The 22,697-nt window shown below is 41.6% G+C and overlaps 1 protein-coding gene across 2 annotated transcripts; it reads right to left on the bottom strand.

The window, feature by feature from the left end:
* Positions 1–1,333: 1,333 nt before the first annotated feature.
* Positions 1,334–21,724, bottom strand: RB195_015237 (uncharacterized protein; the record flags this gene model as incomplete). 2 transcript variants are annotated; one of them, XM_064205850.1, is made up of 13 exons in its annotated part: positions 1,334–1,449; positions 4,574–4,709; positions 5,675–5,803; positions 11,456–11,553; positions 11,829–11,964; positions 12,099–12,230; positions 12,819–12,961; positions 16,540–16,639; positions 16,708–16,776; positions 17,940–18,151; positions 19,243–19,273; positions 21,005–21,106; positions 21,170–21,724. In XM_064205850.1, the coding sequence occupies 13 exons, from the start codon at positions 21,722–21,724 to the stop codon at positions 1,334–1,336; spliced, it is 1,959 nt and encodes a 652-aa protein (XP_064061730.1). The 2 variants fall into 2 exon arrangements, with proteins under 2 accessions (XP_064061730.1, XP_064061731.1); XM_064205849.1 differs by lacking the exons at positions 1,334–1,449; positions 19,243–19,273; positions 21,005–21,106; positions 21,170–21,724 and having other exon boundaries at positions 4,443–4,709; positions 17,940–18,137.
* Positions 21,725–22,697: the final 973 nt, after the last annotated feature.

The raw sequence follows: 22,697 nt of genomic DNA, 5'->3' as shown, positions 1-22,697 counted from the left end.
TGTATTCAACTTTTGAACATCTGGGGAACCTGTGCAAATGTGTGCGTGATGTAGACCTTAACAAAAATTGAGGGAATTTTGGAAAATGAGAGCGGAATAACTATTGTATAGCGGGATTTAATTACTCGAATGAACTTTAAATGTATAAATTTAATGCAATTCATTTTTCTAGTCACTGTGAATGTTCCAAAAGCCTCTTTTAATGTAGAACTGCTGGTCAGTACACAACCGCTTAGAACGGAAATATCATGGAGAAGTGATGACGTCACCTGCTTTATGAGTACACCTAGTACGTACACCTTGTATAGATATGCTTTTTTGTTTTTATTTTATTTTTTTAAAATGAAAAGCAGGATTTTGTTCTAGAAATGTGTACTGTCACATTGATATAGTGTGATAGAAAGAATCGAAGAAAGTGTAACTGGAAGAGATTTATGTACATATCTCTTAGAAGTCCGAGTTTTCTTTTTTTTAAATTTTTTTTTTCAATCGTTGTGGAATATCCATTCTGATATCATTTAGTTTTCACAAAGAATTCTATTATCGGTTGCCATTGAGGGAGATCATTCTGATGGAGCTGCACTCAGAAACGTGAAGAATTGAGGAAGTATTTGCTAGTTTAAAGGCATCACCTCACGAAACTAACTGCAGCAATTTATATTCTTACTGGTTTTACTCTTAATCTAGGTTTTACATTTGTTTGCTTCACTTCTCAAGCGAAATTCTGTTCATCTTCATTGATTAGGTGCTGTGCTGTCCCACAGGTTTTGCACAAGTGTAAGCTTCAGGTTGACAAATATTTTCTAAGAGTAGCGAAAAACATAGTTACCGGATTTTGTTATCGGTGAAAAATTTTGTATGGCCTCGGTCTGACTAGGAGAAAACTATCGTTTTGTCACTATCTTTTTTATTTTTTCAATGAGTTTTCTGCTGTAGCTGATACTGTAGAGCTGTCAATAGCGATAAGCTGCTTATAACAATGCAAGAGCTACACGTGATAATATCAGCCCATCGATACCAAACATTCTTTCACAACAACAACGACTTATCGAAGCTTTTTTTCGTTTTTTTTTGTTACTTTAGTCTCAAGTCAAGCTTTCTTCAAAAACTCGATACGTGTTTCTTCCACTCATTCCTTGCCTTATACAACACCCGACATAGGTTCTTATCTGTCCGCAAAAGAAGAAATGACCGTTTCCAAGATGGTTTTTTATGACCTTTCTAAATCTACCGAGAGTTGAACAGTCTTATGCAAAGAATGCCCGAAACCTAGTGAGATTCGTTTGGCAGAAATCGGATTATTGAACATTTTCGCGAATATTGTTAATAGTCTTCAAAGTAGGCTCGTTGCATATCGATGCACCGTTTCCGTTAGTTCTGCCACTGTTCGGAGTACTCTTCGAAGTCCTCCGGAATGTCTTCTGAGGCTCGTGTTATAGTCGTTTAAATCTGAGAAACGAACTCACTTTTCTTTGCAAGGAATATGTAACATCTGTAACAACATAGAAAATAACACTGACGCTCTTTGTTCAAACTTTTTGTGAACAGAGTTTTCCCTTCGAGGAAAAGCGACAAAAAGCATGGTTCTCATTTTTTTATTTGTGACACCTAAAACTTTGAGTACGGGACAGAGTATCATCCCAGTAAGCGTAGGTCATAATTCTGAATGTCTCCTTAGCGAATTTGTCGAATTTAACGCAAAATTTGCTACCATAAAGTTGTTCCAAACTTCCTTCCATTTTAAATCGTGACACGATGCAAAAACAGCCTTCGGCGCGTGCGATCCAGACCCTCTCAGATCTATGTAGAGAGCTACAATGTCAACTGCCATTCTATTCATAAGTCTTCTGCCACACTCTCCCCCTAAGAACACGCTTAGGTACACTGGGGAAACTTTAAAAAAATCAGTCTCATTACTTTTGGAACGTACCCATACTTCTGCAATGGAATATCGTGAAATTGTAAGATTTGGAAATAAAAGTTCCCCTCAGGCACGTATCGTGAAATTTGGAAAACTACTTCTTTCATTTCTTTCATTCATTGTAGGTTTATTACTGAGATCTTGCCTTACACCCATGCAAATCTATTATTAACTAATATTAGTCATGTTTCCTTTCACGTTTGCTAGTCCCTCGCAATCCTTAGTGTTCTCGTGAGCCTATTAGTGATAGGAAATTAATCAGTAGTTGATAACAAGATCAATGAAGGTGTTTCTGTCATTTTTGAGACAGAATCTTCTGTCACCATAGGAACCTCTGCGGTCTCGTCATCTCACTCAAAGGCCCATCAGATAAAGGCCGCAGTCCCAGCGAAGGATGATGCGATGGAGCTTTTTGCGAATTATTGAATTACGGGTGAAACCTTAGAATTTGCTACCGCGTTCACTTCAATTCAGATTCATCCGAGGCTCATGAACGCGCAACTGGCTCGTAAAATTACCTGCGGCAGCATTATCGAATCAATGTTTCATCCCCTCAGACAAGTCTGGTACCAATTTATTAACCCAGAGGGATTAAAGGTTTGGTTGGCACTAGGACTCGAACCTTCGATCGACCAGCGGAACCTCTTACCGACCACGCTACACCGCCCGTAATTAATACGGGCTAATAGTCATTGATGGGATCCCATCAAATACTCCTGTCAAGATTCAACCTGAGTGAGAGGAGAATCCGAATGCCGGAATGAGCACCGTTGATAGGTTTGAGGAAGTAAGTCATAAATCTTGTTGGTGAAGAGCGACTATTACAAGTTTGCTGTTTTCGACGTCTGGATTTTCGATATAGGACAATACCAATAAAATAAAAGAGATAGCGGACACAATCACACTGGTGTGTAACAATTAAAGACGAAAGTAATTTCCGCATTCGTGACTGCCAAGCAGGACAGCTCGATGAATCATAGGTCGGAGGAACTACTACGTTATCGTATATATACAGAAAGCAGCTGAAAGAAATACGCATTGAGCCAAACACGAATGACCCTTTTATTCCAAGACAGTAATCACGCTGAAGTCACCGTAGTTTATGGTGGTCGTCTAGAGATTACAAAAAGCGGGACATAGTTCTTAATGGGCCGTGGTGTCCGATCACCACGCACGGCAAAGCATACTCTGGAGTTTGCTCCCACGCTGGCCACAAGGTTTCTAAGGAGTTGTTGAGGTAGGACGCTATTGTGTATAGTCGCGGTACAGTCACACTGACCTCACGCCATCTGACGTCCAGCATTCCGTGCACAACTGGAAAACCCCTCGTAACATCGTCCCACACTTTCATTCATTTCCACCGAGTTGTTTATACAACTTCTTACTACTTACTTACTTTAATAATTCATATCACTTTACCCATCCGTACTCAAGTTTTGGACACCAGTGTTGGTGGTACATATATCGCCACTATCATTACCTTGCTTACGAACTCAGTTCTTAGTGAAAAGGTAAACACTATCAGCTTCAAAATTACGATTGAAAGCCATCCGTTTGAAGTAGTTGGAGACCACAGGCTCAATGAAATTGTAAAAACTGCTGAGTGGTACATTGCGGAGTATTCGGTAATGCATACATCTAATGAATAGTGCTGTTGTCAATTCTCTGAGCATTGCTGTTTATTTGCATTGATTATTTCATGCTAACATAGAATGGTCTAACACTCCATTGTTCTTTACCTGTACCATCGAAGCGGCAATTCCGAGGAAGTTTCCAATTTACCTCTACCGAAGACCGACAACCAGAGAATGCGATCTAACAATTGATGTCCCGTCCATTCAATCTCTCTTTGCCATTTATCCTCATTGGTTGGCATAAGCAAAGACGATTTTCGGCGTCATGCTGATGTAAAATTCTATTTTTGCAAACGTTTGATATCGATTCCTACTCTTCTCAATCTCTTTCCTCGTTTCTACGTTGGAGCGGGTGTAGTGTAGCGGTTAAAGGTTCCGCTTCCTGGACGATAGATCGGAGGTTCAGTCCGCCCTTGTGCTACCAAGCCTTTCATCCGTCTGGGGTAGATGAATTGGTACCAGACTTGTCTGGGAGGATAAAACATTGATTTGACACATCTGCTAGGCCCCGTAATTCATTGTATAGGCCACTTACACGTTCGTAAACCTCACACGATTCTGAATTGAAGTGAACGTGGGACGCATCCCAAGCGGATTGATTAACGTTGGACAGTTTATCCTTTATTCTTTTCTACGTTTCCATCTATTTCCTTCTTCTTATAGAAAGCCATCATTACTCACCTGTTTGTTCGTTCTTGTTGTGTAAATCTTGCACTTTTTTTTAAGGGTGCAGTTTAGAAAATTCACTATGAATGCAAAGTGAGGAAGAAGGCATAGGTACTGAACTGATAGAGCATTCTTTTGGTGGAGGATACTTTTTAGTATTTCTTTCATTCGTACGATTGCAACCCAGATTTGTCAATAGTAAGAACATCAACAAAATAAATCTACTTGTTTAGTGAAGGGGCAAAGCCAATTTGTCGTTTTTTCATATCGAATATGTTACAGAACTGCCTAATGAAGGGACTTCCTAGGATAAATTCAGGTCCAAAAACAGTTTTCGCCTGTGCATATATACTTAAAATACATTCGCCATCTTCGACTTCTCTAATGAGGTTTTTTGAGTCGACGGTGTAGTTGTGGTTTCCAATGCCGAACTCAAATGTAAATTTCGTATTGCAGTCGACATAATAAACATCTTCTTCTTCATCGTGCTGCAAATAAAACCACATAAGAAAGAATATTCGTCCGGAGAATTTAGCCTTTTGTAAAATATTCCAGAATTTCTAGAATAAATATGCCTTTAAAAAACAAAAAATAAAACAAAATACATACTACTGAACTGGAATAGCTGCCTATGAAGGCGTAGCCGCGTCAAAACGATATGAAGTACGGTTGCACTTGAAGCGATGCGGTGAAGCGTAGTAGTGAGGATTTTCTAATTTGAACCTATGATTGGTACCAGCTAAGGTCCCGTCAATCGTAACCGCTATGCTCTACCGCACCGCTCCGAGCCGCTTATGCAACCTCCTCGCGATTCATTTTGACCCGACTGGGAACCTTACCTTAAGAACCTCGGTAGATTTAAAAAAGAAAAGGTGAATACGAATGAGTAAAGCGTTGTCTTTATCATTGTGGTCAATAATAGCTTAGTTTAGCACATCACCTACTGTGCATCTGTCGACAGGCTTCTCAGGAACATTAAACCCCAAATGACCAAATTTAGCAATTCAGTGATAAGTGAAGTGGTAGTGGAAAATATTTCTATCTTAATACTTACTCCTACGAAATCCGAACTCAAATGTACCTCATAAACTCATTTCAAAAATGTGTGTTCATTTTCCCCGTATTCGTACTTGCCTTTATAGCTGCGAGCACAACTTAAATGTATCATAACGTCCAATTTTTAATCTAAAATCCAACTTGCTTTATATCGTATTTCTCGATGGGAATTTTGGATTCATTATTGTCGCTGACCCATCCTGAAGTGCCTCCAACGTCTCAAAGGGTCGTGTTGTACATCTGATTATGGAACAGCAAGCACATTAAAGATGTGTTCTTGTAAGTACGCTGTGTTTTCTTGTGGTCCAGCGTTTGGTTTTCGAATAGCTGCTTATGCGAAGAAACAAAGAGTGTGAAAAAGTATTGAAGCAAGAACTAATTTTTTTCTAAGCGTTACCTTAGCAGCTGTTTCTCTAGCGATGAGGCGTCTAAAAAAATCCGGCATGCCGATAGAGGGATTGTTGTTTTCGACTGCAATTTCCCATCCATTTCTAGATTGGATGCCGGGGCCGACAAATGTTTTCATCTGAAGGAAAGTGAAAATACAAGTGGGATGTGTAAGAATATAAAACAAAATGAATGAACAAAATGAAGGAGAAAGATGACTTAGACAGAGCAACAATGTGTAAATCCATTTCATTATTTGTGACTAATTCTTAATACGGGGCGGGTGTAGTGTAGCGGTTAGAGGTTCCGCTTACTGCACAATCGGTCGGAGGTTCGAATTCCCCCTAGTGCTCACGAAGCGTTTCATCCCTCCGGGGTCGATAAATTAGTACCAGACTTGTCTGGGAGGATATAAACACTAACGTGACACATCGGCTAGCCACTGCAAGTCATTGTATAGGCCAGATACACGTTCGTAAACCTCAAACGATTCTGAATTGAAGTGAACGTGGGGGCGCATCCCAAGCGGATTGATTAACGCCAGAAACTTTATCCTTTTACTTTTAATTCTAAATATTTTTCTCAGAGTCCACCGCTTTATCTCTATCTCCTAAAAAAAAGTATGTGTGAAGTGGTAGTGAATAGATTATCCTTTTTCATCATTCAATTTAATTTTAATTAATGGATGCTTTTTATTCTTCTCACTCTTATCAATTTTAGTGTAGTAATGAAGGCGTGACTACTTAAAGGCATCACCCCACGAGTCTGGAGTGGTCTGGATGGGTAAATTCCGTGCTATTACTGGATTATACACTTACTTAGATACTTAGATGGACTGCCTTCACTGGAAGTGCGGGCCCCAGCATCTCTTCCACTCGCTCCCTCGCCATTGTCATCCAAAATGCTCTCAAGTTTCGTGGGTGACGTTGACGAGGCCATTGAGCCGTGTCCAACTGAGCTCTCACCTGGTCCATCCGTGTAGAGAACACGTCACCCCACCTCGTTGGCGGTCTCCCTCGAGGGCGTTTAGCATCTCTTCGGATCCACTCTGGCGTTCTATTAGTCCATCTATCGTCGATTCTTCTCATGATGTGACCTGCCCATCTATGTTTTGCTTTCCATATACATATATTCCGCTGGATCGCGAAGACGGGACATTCCTCTTAAGTCGGAGCTGCGAAGACCGTCTGGGTGTTGTGTGCGCCGGTTAAACTTCAGAAGACATCTCTCAAGGGCTCTGTGGGTAGTAAGTAGCTTCCTAGACGTGGCGGTAGTGTCTGTCCACGTCTCCAATGCGTAACAGAGCGCTGGAAGAACTGTCGAGTCGAACAGTGGGTACGAAGATCTCGGACGGTCCGTAGCTTCCCTGACGGGTGCGAATGCTGCTCATGCTGCTCTCATTCTTCTATTCAGTTCTTCCTTTAATTCGTTTTCCATGTTCATAGAACGTCCGAGGTATACGTATGACGAAATTTCCACGATTTGGGTGCCTTCAAGTTGTACTTCTCCGTTCTCGCAGTAGGCGTTCTTCATGAACTATGTCTTCTTTCTGTTTATTCGTACTCCTATTTTCTTCTCTGCTTCGTTCAATTCGTTGAGCATCGTTTCTGCTTCATTGGTACTGCTCGAAAAGACAAGATGTCGTTCGCAAAACGAAGGTTCGAGAGAAATCTTTCATCAACACGTATGCCCTTTTATTCCAAGGAAAGTGATTTCATTATCCATTGCAGTGCAGCCGTGAACAGCTTCGGCGATATAGTATCGCCTTGTCGTACTCCCTTTCCAATTCCAATGGGTATGATGAGGGGGTGGTGGAAAAGCTGAATCTTAGTGGTGCATCGATCGTAGCAATTGGCTAATGTCCTCGTATACGACGCGTCCACACCCTGATCGACCAGCGCTGATAGTATTGCATTCGTTTCTACGCTGTCAAAGGCTTTCTCATAGTCCACGAAAGTTAGAACAAAGGCAGGCGGTACTTCCGGCAAACTTCTATTACACGGTCTGGATGTGGTTCAAGCAACTGAACTCCTGAAGGAATTCCCAGCGTGTCTTGAAGCTGGGCTTCGTCCAGCGTTCTGGATATGCGCGTGAGGATGATCTTGATGAATACTTTGTATAACACGCTAAGCAAGCATATCGGACGGTAGTTCCGAAGGTCCTCTCGATCAAATTTTTTATGAATGAGAACGGTTCGCGAGGTCTTCCACTGGTCTGGTAACCTTTCCTTCTGAAGGTAGGATGTCATATGCGCTGAAAAGATTACATGAAGTGGATGGTCACCAGGCCGGAGAAAGTCTGCTGATATGTAATCAGGTCCGGGAGCTGTGCCAGGTTTCATGCTCTTGATAACGACTCGTACTTCCGAAGGGAGAATCCGTGGTGGAGCTTCATCAGTGGGGACGATCAGGCTTGACACAGGAGTTGATGAACGGAAAAGGTTCGAGTTGAACCTCTCCGTAATGATTTCCATCTCACAACAAGAAGACGTGCGAGTCCCGTCTTTGTTCAACAAGGCTGTTAGCGGAATATTATATTCGCGGAAATCCCCGCGGCACTTCTTTAGACTCGTTCTTCTTTGTGCTGCTTCCAGAATCTTCTTCTGCCTGTATTTCGAGAGATGCTCCTGCAACTCTTTTCTGCAGCTAGTGTTTGCTATTAACCGCTCAATTTGCGATGCATTTGGATCAAGCCTCAAAGTCCTTCTTCTTTCCAACAACTCCTTGGTGGTCTTCAAAATCCGATCCAAGTTTGTCGTGCGCGGCTACGAGGTACGCTCAGCACAAGCTCGTAATCCTCTGAGCAGCATCTTGTAGTCCACGCTTGGGTCCTCCTCGATGTGCCAGTCACCTTAGGACAAGGAGACCTCGAGAGCACAATCATTGTAGACGACTTCTCTTCTCCTTGGTTGCCGATAGCAGATGTTCTTTTCCATCGCGTGGCTAAGTCGTATTTTCGCGCGAATCCATGTAATCGTTCCCATGTACACCGACGATGATCTTTCTTCATGAAAAGAGATTTCCCTTGAAAGAGGCGAGCGACGAACAACAGCCCGGCGAGACGATTGCTATTTTCATTCCGGTTTCCCAGTCCAAACCTTCCGATCCTGTATTCCTCTTCTATATCATTTCCCAGTTTTGCGCTGTAGTCTCCGACAACGAATTTGTAGAAAGACTCCTCGTTACGGATCACTTCCTCCAGCTCCTCATAAAACGCGTCCAATTCGGATTCATTGCTGTTGATGTTGGTGAGTAGCAGTTGATGATACTGATGGGTTTTTGGCGCAGAGGGCGAGGAATGGCCAGAAGAGGTGACAGGATCTCGTGAGAATCGACAAGACGACAGATGGGTGCACAGCAAAACCAGCACCGCCTACATTTTGCGACGAAACCTTCTCTCCAGAGTGTACCGTCATTCATCTGTCGTACGCCGCTCCTTCTGCGCTTGTTCTCCTGCAGAGCAATAACGCGAAATTTGATACGCTCTGCAGCTCTGAGGAGGGCATGCAAGTCAGCATCTGTAGACACTGTTCTCGCATTGTAAGTACACAGTCTGAATCAGTCTTTATGACGAGTCGTGTCTGTGTCGCCTTGATCCAGAATCAGTGACGTCCTGAACAACCTGAGATTTGAGCGCTTCGGAGGAGAAACCTACGATGTGCATCGCAGTGCGGCTCCCAGAGTCACCTCCACGCCACTATGAGGCGGTTAATCGTTGTGGAGGGGATTATATACTATCTTGCGGAAACGGATGGAATAACTCATATTTCTTCCTAATTGTCGTAAAAACGTCCCAGAAGATGCGACTCGTGCACAAGGGTGGCGCGCTCCAATAGAACTCGTTGTAGAAAACACCCCGAACGCTAGATGTTCTCTTTGAGCCCTTGTTCATGCGCCGGATCTTCCGGGCCGTTTCTTATGGCAATTAGGAAGAAATAAGAGTTATCTCACCCGTTTCTGCAATCTACGACCCAGTATAGTATTTAGCCACCGGGAATCCATACCATCCCACATTTGGGGGGTGATGGCTTTAAACCAAAATTCAAAATTATGAGCAGTTCACGAGGGATATTCACACAGCTATTTTTACAGTAGCTACCGTAACTGTAAGAACTCCTTCCTTTAAAGGCATCACTGCACGAATCTGAGGTGGTACGGATTTCAGGTGAAGTATTCGTATGCGGCATAGTAGATTATGTGGAGGAGAATGATTCCGTCCATTTCTTCCTAATTGCCGTAAAAAACAGCCCGGAAGATACGGTTTCGGGCATTCTGGCGCACTTTTTTGTACAGGCAGTTCGACTGGAGCGCGCCAGCCTTGTGCTGCGCGGCATCTTTGGGCCGTTTTTTACGGCAATTAGGAATAAATGGACGGAATCACTCTCCTCTCCATAATCTATCCCTTATAAGAATACTCCATCTGAAATCTGCACCACCTCAGATTCGTGGGGTGATGCCTTTAACAAGTGAATCACGAGGCGAGAGTTATCGATTTTGGAACTGCATCTACGGAACTCTAATTGAGAGTTGTTCCATGGGATCCTTGCACAAAACCGTCTTCGAGCTGGTCTTTCAAAACGAGCTGTACCATATTATGGCTACGTCCGAGAGATTGGAATTAACCACTTTTTCGTTCCCTCCTTCCATCTAAGCAGATTCGCTTATCGCAGGATTGCTCATCTACACATCTGTATTTTTTCAATATGAAAGATATAATGATGATAATGATGGAAATCGCGTACGTCATTCCCAAAACAATCTATTTATTTATTTTGCGACGCACTCTTTTTGAAACGCTACATAAAAGTAAACTCCAGGCGATCTCAGAGCTATACAACCATTTTGGTCGTTATTCTGCCATTTCTGTCCGATTATTGCCTCAGATGGCGCCTTTTTTAAAGAACATTTTCCATGTCTCATCAGTACCTATCTTGACCAGTGTCTATCACCTTCAGAGGCAGCGTATACCGACCTTGACGTAGGTGGAAAAGCTGTGGGAGAACATAGAGTTTAGTTTATAGATTACTAGTACGAGCAACTAAAGAATAAGTTGCTGAGAAGGACATGCACAATGGGGCGCATTCTTCCGTAGTACGTACTAAAAACCCTCACGCGTTTCTTAAAACCATCCGGGGGATTCGAGCTGAGCCACACTCATAGTCGTAATCCACATCTCCAAGTCTACATTTTCGCACAGGTTTCCCAACTATATCAATTTCGTGACACGCTGCCTTTGAACTGAATCGCCAGTTTAGGTGATTTCGGTTTTCGGTGAGCGACGCCACATTCTGCAGTGTATTAGTATGCAGCCTATGTAGTACAGGGTAGTGATAATGATGGGGTAATGGAAATCGGTTGTTCGGAGTAGGATCCAGTGCTTCCATCCTGGCTAACCGCTCAACGTCCAATCGAGCTCTTAATAGAACTCTTTATAGAAGACTGTGACCTACATAGAATCTTTAATCTAGAACATTCGTAATTTTAATGCGCAAGTCACTAAATTTTTACTTAAGTTACGGGAAGTGGTAAAGGTTCGGAAAGCCAAATATGATCAAATTTTAATCGAAACAATTTTTAAAACTCTACCTTCATCTGCTGTTTTAGTTATAATTACGGAAGTATGATTAATCTTAAAGTGGATAGTTACCAACTAGGACTAGATAGCATAATGAATTTTTTCTACCTATTTTATTCTTATGCACAATGGTGATGCATTTCATTAATTTTTGGGTCATATGACGGGAAGAATGACATTACGATAAGATATATGAAGAACGATAGGTAAATTTGACCTTGAACTGCCAACCAGCTGGACCGTCTACTAACTTCTCGTATTCAAGGAGATCTCCGCAATGCTGCTTGTCTGGTCCTCCAAATGTAATCACTCCACCTGAGATATTGTATTGCAATTTATTGCCTCCTTGCGTACTCGCCTGACCATGGACGCTATTTTTATTTAAAATAATAGAAAATTGCTTAAAAAATAATAAAATTGAGTTACTGCGTGGACAACGTTCTATTTAGTTATAGTTCCCGCTAATCGTGTGAAGTGAGTACGATCGAGGAAGAAAGGAAAGAGGGAGCGTGTCTGACGCAGCGTATGAGAGCAACAGAAAACGTAACAATTGAACACTTTCGGTGGTGATTCTATACAAGATTATTTACCTTCGCTGTTTTGCTTTAAGAATAATGTGAACACGGGATCCACTATTTCACGCTTGTAGGCTTGTTCAAATGCAGACACAAAATTCTCTTTTGACAGTGTCGAAAATCCCAAGCCGAGAACGCCATCAAAAGGAGTCTAGAAACGTACACGTTAGTGATTTTCCGTTATTGTTCCTAAAGAGGAGTCAACAACCAAACTACATTAAAAACTGACAGATTTCCGTACGCCGACTAGCGACGTTTTTCTCTATAGAAGTAAGTGCTTCTCACCCAAGCATAGTTCACACCGAGTTCCTTAACCTGACCAAACGTAGCAGCTGGGATGACCAGGCTATCTGGTCCTTTCTCGCCCAGTTGAACAGTGTCTTGTCCGATGAAACCAAGGATTGCGTTTTCACCTGACTGAAAAAGAAACAGAATATTACATTCAAATTCCAAGCTCAATTAGATCGCTACAATCTGAATTTAGCCAAAAAAATCATAGGTTTTTTCCAGAACAATCTGCTGGGTTTTTTTTTTTTTCAGAATTGCAGTCAAATCTCAGAGCTAAAGCGATCTTTTAGAATTAACTATTATACGTATGTAGGTGAAAGCTCAGCGGAGTAAATGTTAAGAATAACTCTCATTCTGGTTGTATTTTGAGGGTTTTCTAGATGGGGCTTTTATAGAGAAAATGAATTCAAAGTGCATTTAACGTCATCAGAACGTTGTTTTTTTCTTTTTGACGTAAACAGCAAGATCTTATTTCAGTGACAAAAATAAACTATATGTGTTATGAGAGTTTTGCAGTATAATTTCTAAATTTTATTACAGTCGAAGGGAAGTGAAGATAGAGAAACTGAGAACAGGAGAGAAACATGTAGCAACAGTAGTGATTTTCTGGTACTTTCGTCAGGAGAACTAGCACGACAAATAAGAACAAATAGTGTAAGTGCTGCCACCAATTTGCAGGTGAGATACGAATTTTCTAAAATAAGTCGTTTCACTTACTCGGTTAAACTGTTTATCCATTACCACATACGAATCTGATTGCCTCTGATTGAAATATCGTTTTCCTCTGCAAGGATTCAACTTTCTTGGCATTGGATTCTCCTCACAGCACGTCATGTCAGGACAAAAAATGCTGCACGCTTCTAGAAAAACAAAGTCTATCCATCACTGAAAAACTTCAATTATCTCTATGTCCAAAGCAAGCAAAAAATAAATCATTATTGAAGAACAGAATAAAATCTACACGACTAATGTCTTCTGAAAGCAACAGTATGTTTCCGAAAACTGTTTGATAAACATGACCTTGAAGCCTGGTCAGAATTTAATCCTATTAAAAAGAACCAAAAGCTTTTCAACATTTTTATCACATTTAACAGATGCTTGCGTAGAAACTAAGATGGCCCGTCTTTACTGGACGTGTGGGCCTCACACTCTTTTCTTGTCGTTTCATTATCTCACCATTGTCATCCAAAATATTCTCAAGTTTCGCGAGTGATGCTGGCGAAGTTCTTAAGCTGTATCTAGCTGAGCATCCGTGCAGTGAATACATCACCCCATTTTGTTGAAAGTCTCCTTTGAGGGCGCTTAGCGGACTCTTTTAGGATTCATTCTAGCGTTCTACTAGTCCATCCGTTGTCGATTTTTTTAAGCTTTCGATATGTATTTCGCTAGGTCGCGAACAAGGGACACTGCTTCCAAGTCGAAGCTGCGAAGACAGATTAGGTGTTGTGCACCGACTTAACTTCAAAAAACGTCTATCAAGGGCTCTGTGGGTGGTTAGTGGCTTCCTAAACGTGGCACCGGTGTCTGCCCACGTCTTTGCCGGTTAACAGAGCACTAGACGAACTGTCGAGTCGAACAGATGAGCACGAGGCTCTTGGTCCGTTGTTGGTCTGTAGCTTCCGTGACGGGCCTGAATGCTGCCCACGCTGCTCTCATACTTGTATTCAGTTCTTCCTTCAAGTCTTTCTCGATATTCAAAGAAAGTCCAAAGTAGATGTATGATGAAGCTTCCACGAGCCTTCAAGTTGTCTCGTCCTTGCAGCAGACTTCATGAACTGTATCTTCCTTCGGTTTATTTGCAATCCTATTCTCTTCCTTGTTTTGAATTCCTTGAGAATCGTCTCTGCTCTTGGAAAGAGGACAATATCGTCCGCAAAACGAAGGTTCGAGAGAAATCTTTCATCAACACGTATGCCTCTTTATTCCAAGGAAAGTGATTTCATTATCCATTGCAGTGCAGCCGTGAACAGCTTCTGCGATATAGTATCGCTTTGTCGTACCCCCTCTCCAGTGGGTATGGTGAGAGGGCGGTGGAAAGCTGTATCCTAGTCGTGCATCGATCGGAGCAATTGGCTATTGTCTTTACATACGAGGCGTCTACACCTTGATCGATCAGCGCTGACAGTATTGTATTCGTTTCTACGCTGTCGAGGGCTCTATCAATGCCTACGAAGGTTGGGACAAGGGGAAGGAAGAATTCCCGGGAAACATCCATGACTCTTAAGTCTGGATCTGGTCTATGCAGGTAAACCCGTGACGGAATCTAGGTTGTTCTTGAGGTTGGGCCTTATCCTGTGGCCTGAATATGTGCATGATCTTGGTGAACACTGTGTATTACTCGCTCAGCAAGCATATCGGACGTTAGTTTCGAAGATCCTCTCGGTCATCATTTTTATGGATAAGAAAGGTTCGTGATATCTTCCACTAGTCTAGGTTCCTTTCTTTCTGAAGATAGAACGTCATGTGCATCGCTAAAATTACTTGAAGCGAGTGGCCACCAGCCCTAAGAAAATGCTGATACATAATCGAGTCCGGGTTGTAAAAGGTTTCCTGCTCTTGGTAGCGACTCGTACTTCCGAAGGGAGAATCCATGGCGGAACTTCACCAGCGGAAGTGGTCGTGGTTGACGCAGGAGACGAAACGGAGAAGGTTCGAGTAGAAACTTTCCGTAGTAATCTATACCTCACGAAAGGAAGAGGTGCGAATACTGTCTTGGTTATGCGCGGCTCCTGCACGGGCTCGCACTCCTTTGAGCAGCAGGTAGTAATCCACGTTTAGGTCCTCCTCGTGCCAGTCACCGTGGAACAAGGAGTTCTAGAGTATGAGTTGTGGTATACGACTTCTTTCCTCCTTCGTTGCCAATAGCAGGTGTTCTTCTCCGTCGTGTGACTATGTCGTATTTTCGATCGAAATAAGCGGTGATCAGAACCACCACAAAAGGATGGCGTTGCCGATACCTTAAGTGGAAAACGCTCCCAGTTGATAAGTATGTGGTCGATGTCCGTAAAAGTCGTGCCATCAGGCGATTCCAGTGTACACCGACGATGATCTCTCTTCCTGAAGAGAGAATTCTCGGGAACGAGGTGAGCGTTGAACAACAATCCGGCGATACCACTACCGTTTTCATTCCGATCGCTCAATCCAAATCCTCTGATTCTGTATTCCTCTTCTATTTCCTTTCCCAGTTTTGTACTGTAGTCTCCGACAACGAATTTGTTGGATTCTTGTTGCAGAGCACATCCCCCATTTCCTTATAACGTGTCTAATTCGGATTCATCAGCTGTTGATGTTGGTGAGTAGCAGTCGATGATGTTAATGGGTTTTTGGCTCAGAGGATGGAGTCGAAGAAAGACCAGACGAGGTGGCAAGAATTCGACGGGAAAAGTAGCATATCCGTTCAAGTAAGAAGTTTTTCATCGTCATCTTTGTTTTATGTGGAGGGCGGATTTTTTTACCGCTTGAAATGGTAGTTCGGGTGGCATGTGAGCTCCGCAAAACTCAGCAACGAAGAGGGGTCGATGTATTGGCGAAGATTCGGCTACAAATGTTGACGAAAACAGTCTACTATTAGTAGTAAGAAAAGGTTCAATTCGGGAGTGGAAACCTTAATTTCTGAAATGGGCCTCAGGAAATATCCGATCAGATGTCGGTTATAGTTGAGGACTTCAGTGGAAACCAAGCTTTTCAAAGTGCGTGTAGAACACACAAATAGCTTCGATTTTTGGATATCTGAGCTCATAGTCCCAATATAGTTGGGTGATAGAAACTAAAAGTTGAACAGATGGATGTTCTACGAGCTCAGAGATGATACATTATCGAATATGAAAGATCGCACTGGGGAAAAGTGGAGGAACTGCAGTTGAGAATACATCTCGATACACATCAGATTTTGCCCAACTGACAGGATTATTTTCCAAAGTGCGACATTTAAAGTGGGGAGATATCACAAATAGAAAACAGGTTTGCCATCACTTCGTTCACCGAGTTTCTCATTCTGATTTTTTATGCTACCGGAAATAAATTAATCATCGGTATAATGACAATGATACACAGAGCTAGGACACACACATACTTTAGCTAAAATTAAAGAAGTCTTCCCCGAGAAACGTATAAGATTAAAATTTACTTTGAAAAATACTTTACAACACAATATATTCGAAAACTAAGCTCTTAACGTCCATGGCCCGGGGAAGCTTATGGGAGACCATTTTGGACCTCTCAACTTCGCGGAATTATTTAGCATTAGAAATCTTGTTTGGAACTCGTTGGTTGAAAAAGCAATTGTGCTAAAATTCACTAAAAAAATCTCAGTGAATATCTAATGCATAATTCCGAGAGTCTTCAATATTCTAGACTTACTCGCCTCAGAATTCACTTTCTTCGTCTAACGTTATGACTCTAGAATTTTAACTGAGGTCTGAGAAATAGTTGCACTTACTTCCAGTGTCGCAGACGGCAAGTTCACATGTTGGATTTTTGGATTCTGCACATGTGTAATCGGGTACCCAGAACTCTGCTGTTGCAGTGTCAAATAATACCTGAGAACACAAATTTATGTTTTGATCTTACTTATGTTCTCTTTTAAAGCATCCATTGATGAACATACGTTGAATGTCTGCGGTGGAGTGCCGATCCTGATCTCACCAATCCATCCTACGCCGAGGTGTGTCTTCACCTTGAACATTGCATTACTGTGGAAAACGTAATCTGTCAGCGATTGATGCCAGATTAAAGGAAAAAAAATTGAAAAAAACAACAATATATATATATTGTTTCAATATTTTGGATTGATGATATATTGGATTTTAGAAGAAAATAATGTTGGGCCATTACCACTGATTCTGAGCCATCTGCAATATTCTTGCGCACAGCCTACTTGAATTCTGCATTCTTTTACCATAACTTCGAAATGTATGAGAAATACTGGCGCAAACTGCTGTTATTCATGTAAGATTGGCTGTTTTTGATTTTTTTCTTCTACTTTCACACTCTCTTTTGATGTAAGTAAAATTGTTAAAATAAAAATAAAAAATAAAATTGTGGAATTGCTTCCGAGCCAAATACGAAACGCTTCCACGTCCAAATTTGCATCTGCACGTGTTCCATGTAGTTAAACCTCAACAATCACTGTAAATGCCCCTCTCTGTTTGTGTTTGTTCATAAAATCTTCTGATTCATTCACACATTTCACATGCTTAAGTACAACTTCTTACAAGTTGAATACTGTCTGCGCTATTGCTGGAGAATATACTGATAAGAATTGGACCCTCAAGAATTTGTTCTCAGCTTCTGCGACCTGCCAGGACCGAAACACATAACTTATTATTGATAATAGAGCACTTGAACACCTATTGTTACAAAGACGCTTTATTTCATTTGCCGAATTATCAGCTGGAAAAGATTCTGGAACACATCCATTTGTTCCCAGAGGTTTTTATCCTCATTTTTGTAGTCTTTTACAAGTCATCTCTCATAAAATTACCGCGCAAGAGCATAACATGTTAACATATGTTCATCTTCAGAGGATTTTGCTTCTATTCTAAGATGAATCGAACAAAGAAGAAAACAAAGAATAAGAAAACTTTATTTTTTCGAACATTCCTTTAGAGTGTAGTTTTTAGAAAAAAGCCAGGAAGATGAGAAAAGTAGGGTGCTGAAGAAAACTCAAAATAATCTTCTTAATAGCTTTCGCATTATCTGTGAGTCAGAGTCTAAAATAATTAAGAAGCAGACCAAAGCCGGGAAATGGTTTGGTATATAATTTGGCTGTGGTTACTTTTTGGATCAACGAATTTCGTGCTCAGCACAGCATGTAAATGAAAAATTTCGATGACTTACATTTTGAGGATACGATTTTTCCTCGGCGAAGTTTCCCATTTCTTCCTTTTGTCTGACTTTCATCCCGCTGAGCTGTGCTGCTTGTGTTCCCTTCCAAATCGTCCTTGTCATTTCAGCCACATCATGTACTAGCGGAATTTGAAAAACCCGCGCAAATGAGTAGCTCACAATAAAAGTTAAAAGAAGTGCTACACGCATTCTTCGCGTGTACGCTGAAATATACTTAAAAAATACCAGTAATATACCTAATACACCTACGCAAATATATAGAATGTAATGTCTAGTGTGTCTAATGGACTAGTGATGCGTAACAGTTACATTTACATACATACATATGCTCGGAAAGGAGAGATGTACAGAAGCAATAAGAAACACTTCTGCTTAGCTCTCTGCGCACTTGTTTTCTGGACAAACTATTCCGTTTTTCACCAATTTCGTGGCTGAAACATGAAAGTGCCCGGACGGGATTGAAGCCCTGACATTGAGTTGGATAAAAGAAGGGACTTTCATCAAGATTGAAGCTCTGCGCTGCGTATTGAAGAATTTGTCATGCGTGCTGTCGATTGTGATTTTTTAGATGTTGGGGCATACATAAAATAACAACTCTAAAAGTTATTAATAAGAAAGTTGTACCAATCTGTTGATCAGAACGCATAGCTGAAAATTATTAGGAGTTCCTGCATCCATGTAAAATACTTTCCTTTTTAGTCCAATGCCAAGAGATGAAGTTCTGATGCTTGAAAATCTTATGAATCTAATTAGGGTTTCTGTGTTCTGAAGTGGTCATGAAAATTAAACATTTTGTTGCATCGTGCACCAAACGTTCTTTCATAGAATATGTTAAAAGTTTCAACAACCAACCAGATTCTTTTCAGATAGATTTCGGATATTTTATTGATCTATTGCAGAAATTTGCAAGTTTCCATAATTTGCATAAGCGAAACTGATACCATCATTTTTCAGCGAAAGCTTCAAATTTATCGAGATTCAGATCATTTACGCAGAATGGCAATAGGGGATGCTTCCGAATTTTCATGGATAAGCAGTAACTTCACAAACCTGTTGCGTTCTAAAATCTATCGCAGCGAAAAAGAAATGACTGCTCCAACTTTAATGGATGTTTTGCGTGACTCACAACAATAAAACTGATTTCTTTATTACGTGGAAAGATTATGATGAATGATTGACGATGAATAAATGATTAAACCAATGGGTTTTGCCAACTGATCGTGGTGAACCAATAATTTCTGTTTATTGATTCATGTAGTGAAAGAATCAAATATAACCTGGAAATAAAACTGACTTGGAGTGCTGACAGCTAGGGTGTGGTGACTCTAATGAAAGCTGTCACAGTAATGAATCATTTTTATCAGACAAGGATAATCTTCGATGGTCACCGATAACGGGTTTGCTGCTTTCACTCTCCCTTTGAAAATGTTCTTAAGAAAGAATATGCACAGATAGCGGAATTAAAAGGAGAAAAAAGCAAAGTAAAGGACTTCCAAAAGTACACTCTGTGATAAGTTGAAAGCACGTGTGTCATTGAAGCGAAAATTTTCACGTTTTTTGTTTTGAAGTACAATGGATCACAAATTCAAGGAGTCCGTTGGAACACAGAACTGTACAGAACCAGAAGTGTCATATTTTCTACTTCAGATGTTATACTTTCTTTTTATTTTGTTCTCTTATGGGGAGAACGTGGTTGCCTACGACCACCAAAATCCAACGTGACAATTCTATTTGTGCTGCGCTTTAGGAGTTCTGCTAAATCACATACAGTGAAACCGACGCAACACTTAGCGTGGCGTTGCAGTTTTATTTTTTATTTGAAAACAAAACCTAAATGGTTTGTTAGAAAAAAACGTCAGAAAATATTCGAAAAAGTTATTTAAAATTCGACTACGTTTTAATTACGTTTTTTTTCTGCTCTTTTCGATTCACTTAAACTTAACCTCACGTCATCTAATGTGAAAAGCAAACAGAAAGAGAGAATAGGATCTGTTGCGCTCCTGGACTTCTGGTGTCACTTTTATGCCTTCACAAAAAGTTCCTTATAGCCAGGTCAAAACGACACGAAGCACAATGCATTTGCGTACGCGTTCGAAACGGCGCGGCGGCGGCAGCAATTGGAACAGAGGTGGGACCATCGCAAACTGTAGCGATGGGGTGATGCCAGCAAAGATTCCATTACGCTCCTAACCGCTGTGCTCCACCGCACCGCCTCAAGAGAAGCCACGTACGCAATTGCACCGTGCTTCATGTCCTTTTAGGACTACTATACTTTTGCAGTTATGAACGGAAGGGCAATGGATAGTCAGTGCGCGATCGCTTAAAGGGGGTCTGATCTCTTCAGATTCAATCAAACCCAATTTATTGTAATTCATTCAAATTAAGATTCAACTTCTGTTATGTCTAAGATGAAATTATGTAAAAAAAAATTGGTGCAATCTGTAGTCTAATGGTGGATGCAGCGGAGCGTAACAATGTGGTGAATCTGTCACAACAGATCGCAAATTTCAAGATCTGTAGTGGGGTGAGAATGACTTGAAGCGCGGCGTAGTTACGTAAATGACTGCGCTCGAAATGGTGCGGTGGAACGTGGGGATCGAGGGGACCTTTGTTAGCACCACTCATCACTGCAGTTCGTGGTGGTCCCAACCACTAGCTCCACCGGGCCAATTCGAGTGCACAGATTTACGCATCTGCATGAGACTTCAAGTAGTTTTAACCTGACCTTACATTACTAACAAATCGTGGTGACTAGGTTCTGCTGTGCACCTTGAACAGTAAATAATTTGAGAGAAAATCAATTTCTGGTGGCCTTCCGCATCAGATTATGCTGGTGTGACGAAACATGGGAGCTACGCAAGGTGAATTTTCTAAGATGTAGGGACAGTTGTGTGTGAAAGTACCAATCACAAATCTCAAGGAACGGTTAATTGGCAATAGAGTGCAATATTGCTTCTTCGTAACTGCTTAGTATGCAATGGATATGACTACGTCATCCCTGGCTTAGTTTACTCAACATCCTGCCAGGAAGGATATTTAGCCAAGGACGGAATCACCTTGATCACCTTGACTCCCGCTTTTCTTCGAACTGGTCGAGCGGGCGCCAGTAATTCTTCCATTTGTCCCGATCGCGTACCGGAGTAGCCTAGTGGTTCCTCCTTTGGCGTGGGAAATGAAGAGCATCATAATTTTCTTTGAAGGACTTTGTGAAAAAATCTGACCATCGTGTCGGCGGTCTTCCTGTAGTCGCTCACGGCTCTGGTCCAACGGTTGTCGTTGAAGCGTATCACGTGTCCGGCCCACCTTATTTTATCTTCCTTGGCAAACGTGGCGGCGTCTCTAATCTTCGACCGCCGACGTAGGAGAGAACTTCGAATCCCGTCCCTCACTTGCGTGAAACAGGATACTCCTAGCATCACTCTCTCAATTGCGCGTTCAATGACGCTCACCGCGTTTTCTTCCTGTTTGCGAAATGCCCACGTTTGCGAAGCATAGGTCAAAGTAGGAAGTACAGTGGTGTTGAAGGAGTGAGCACGGAGCCGAGTGTTCCTGGTCTTCTTCACTACATCCTCGATGCTCTTGTGCGCTCCCCAGGCCGCTCGCCTCCTCCTGCCCAGCTCAGGGTCAGGTCGTTCATCATGTTCAGTTCCCGACCCAGACAAACGCAGCTGGTGCATTCGGATATGTTCGTTCCGTTGAGCGTGAATGGAGCATCCGAGACCCATCCGTTGCGCATGAACATCATTTTTTGGAGATTCAGCTGAAGGCCGATGCATCCACATGTTTCATCGAATCCGATTAGCATTCGTTCCGCCTGGGTGATGCTAAGTATTAAGGATGGAATACGTTGGCAGAACAGACCAGCTAAGTTTTTAGTTGATTTTGTTGAGCTGTAACCAAGATTGGTATTGATTTTCTTTAGGTTTGAGTTTACCTTTCTGTATGGTGATGAGGCGCTTTAAAGGATAAATCACTAATGGCCCTGACTTTTTTCAGGCTCTGACGAAAGCGATAACGCCAAAACGTTAGCTGTTGTTTAATAAGATCAATACCATTTTTGGCTACGGCTCAAGAAAATCAATTAAAAAAACTACGTTTCAACATGCCAAGATTCAAAGACAGTCGAACATGGGCAAGACCAGCTAAGTTTGTGTTCGAATACGAACATCAACGTAATATAACAAATTTTGAACACCGTAAATCCTCCCAGAGTTAATCGCAGACAGTGTCGTTATGAAATCGTTATTTTAAGCATAGCTGTTACTATCATTACAACATGAAATTGTGGCTTTCAAAACATAGGATGCGTTTTGGATAGGAACCAAAAATTCAAAAATAGTAGAGGAGAGTATCGCGTGAGTGTGTAAAGAAGTGAGTGGTGGCTAACAAAGTGACACTGTATCATAAACATTTGTATCAGGGTTTTGATCGGAATTATATGTGGGCATTACTATTTATTGCAGTAACAATTTACTCGCAGTAATATTACCGCGGCTACTGGGATAAGCTCGACGATTTAGGCTCTATTCTTCTTATTTTGGGATGCACCTGCATGATGGATCCCTTATGGGAGAGACCGCAAGGAACTTTTAAACCATGCTCAGAAATGCTCTAGGCTTTCTACATGGTGTTAGAATTGCTTGTCTATCTTATACATACAATGATCTATACGGACTAATCGATGCTTCAAGACCATGTTTTTATCCTCCTAGACAAGTTAAGTGCCAATTTACCGACCCTGGAGCGACG

This window comes from Necator americanus, chromosome V (genome assembly GCF_031761385.1).
Source record: "Necator americanus strain Aroian chromosome V, whole genome shotgun sequence".
Classification (NCBI taxonomy): Eukaryota; Metazoa; Nematoda; class Chromadorea; order Rhabditida; family Ancylostomatidae; genus Necator; species Necator americanus.
The sequence above is the reverse complement of the archived record's forward strand: the minus strand, read 5'-3'. Positions and strand labels throughout refer to the sequence as shown.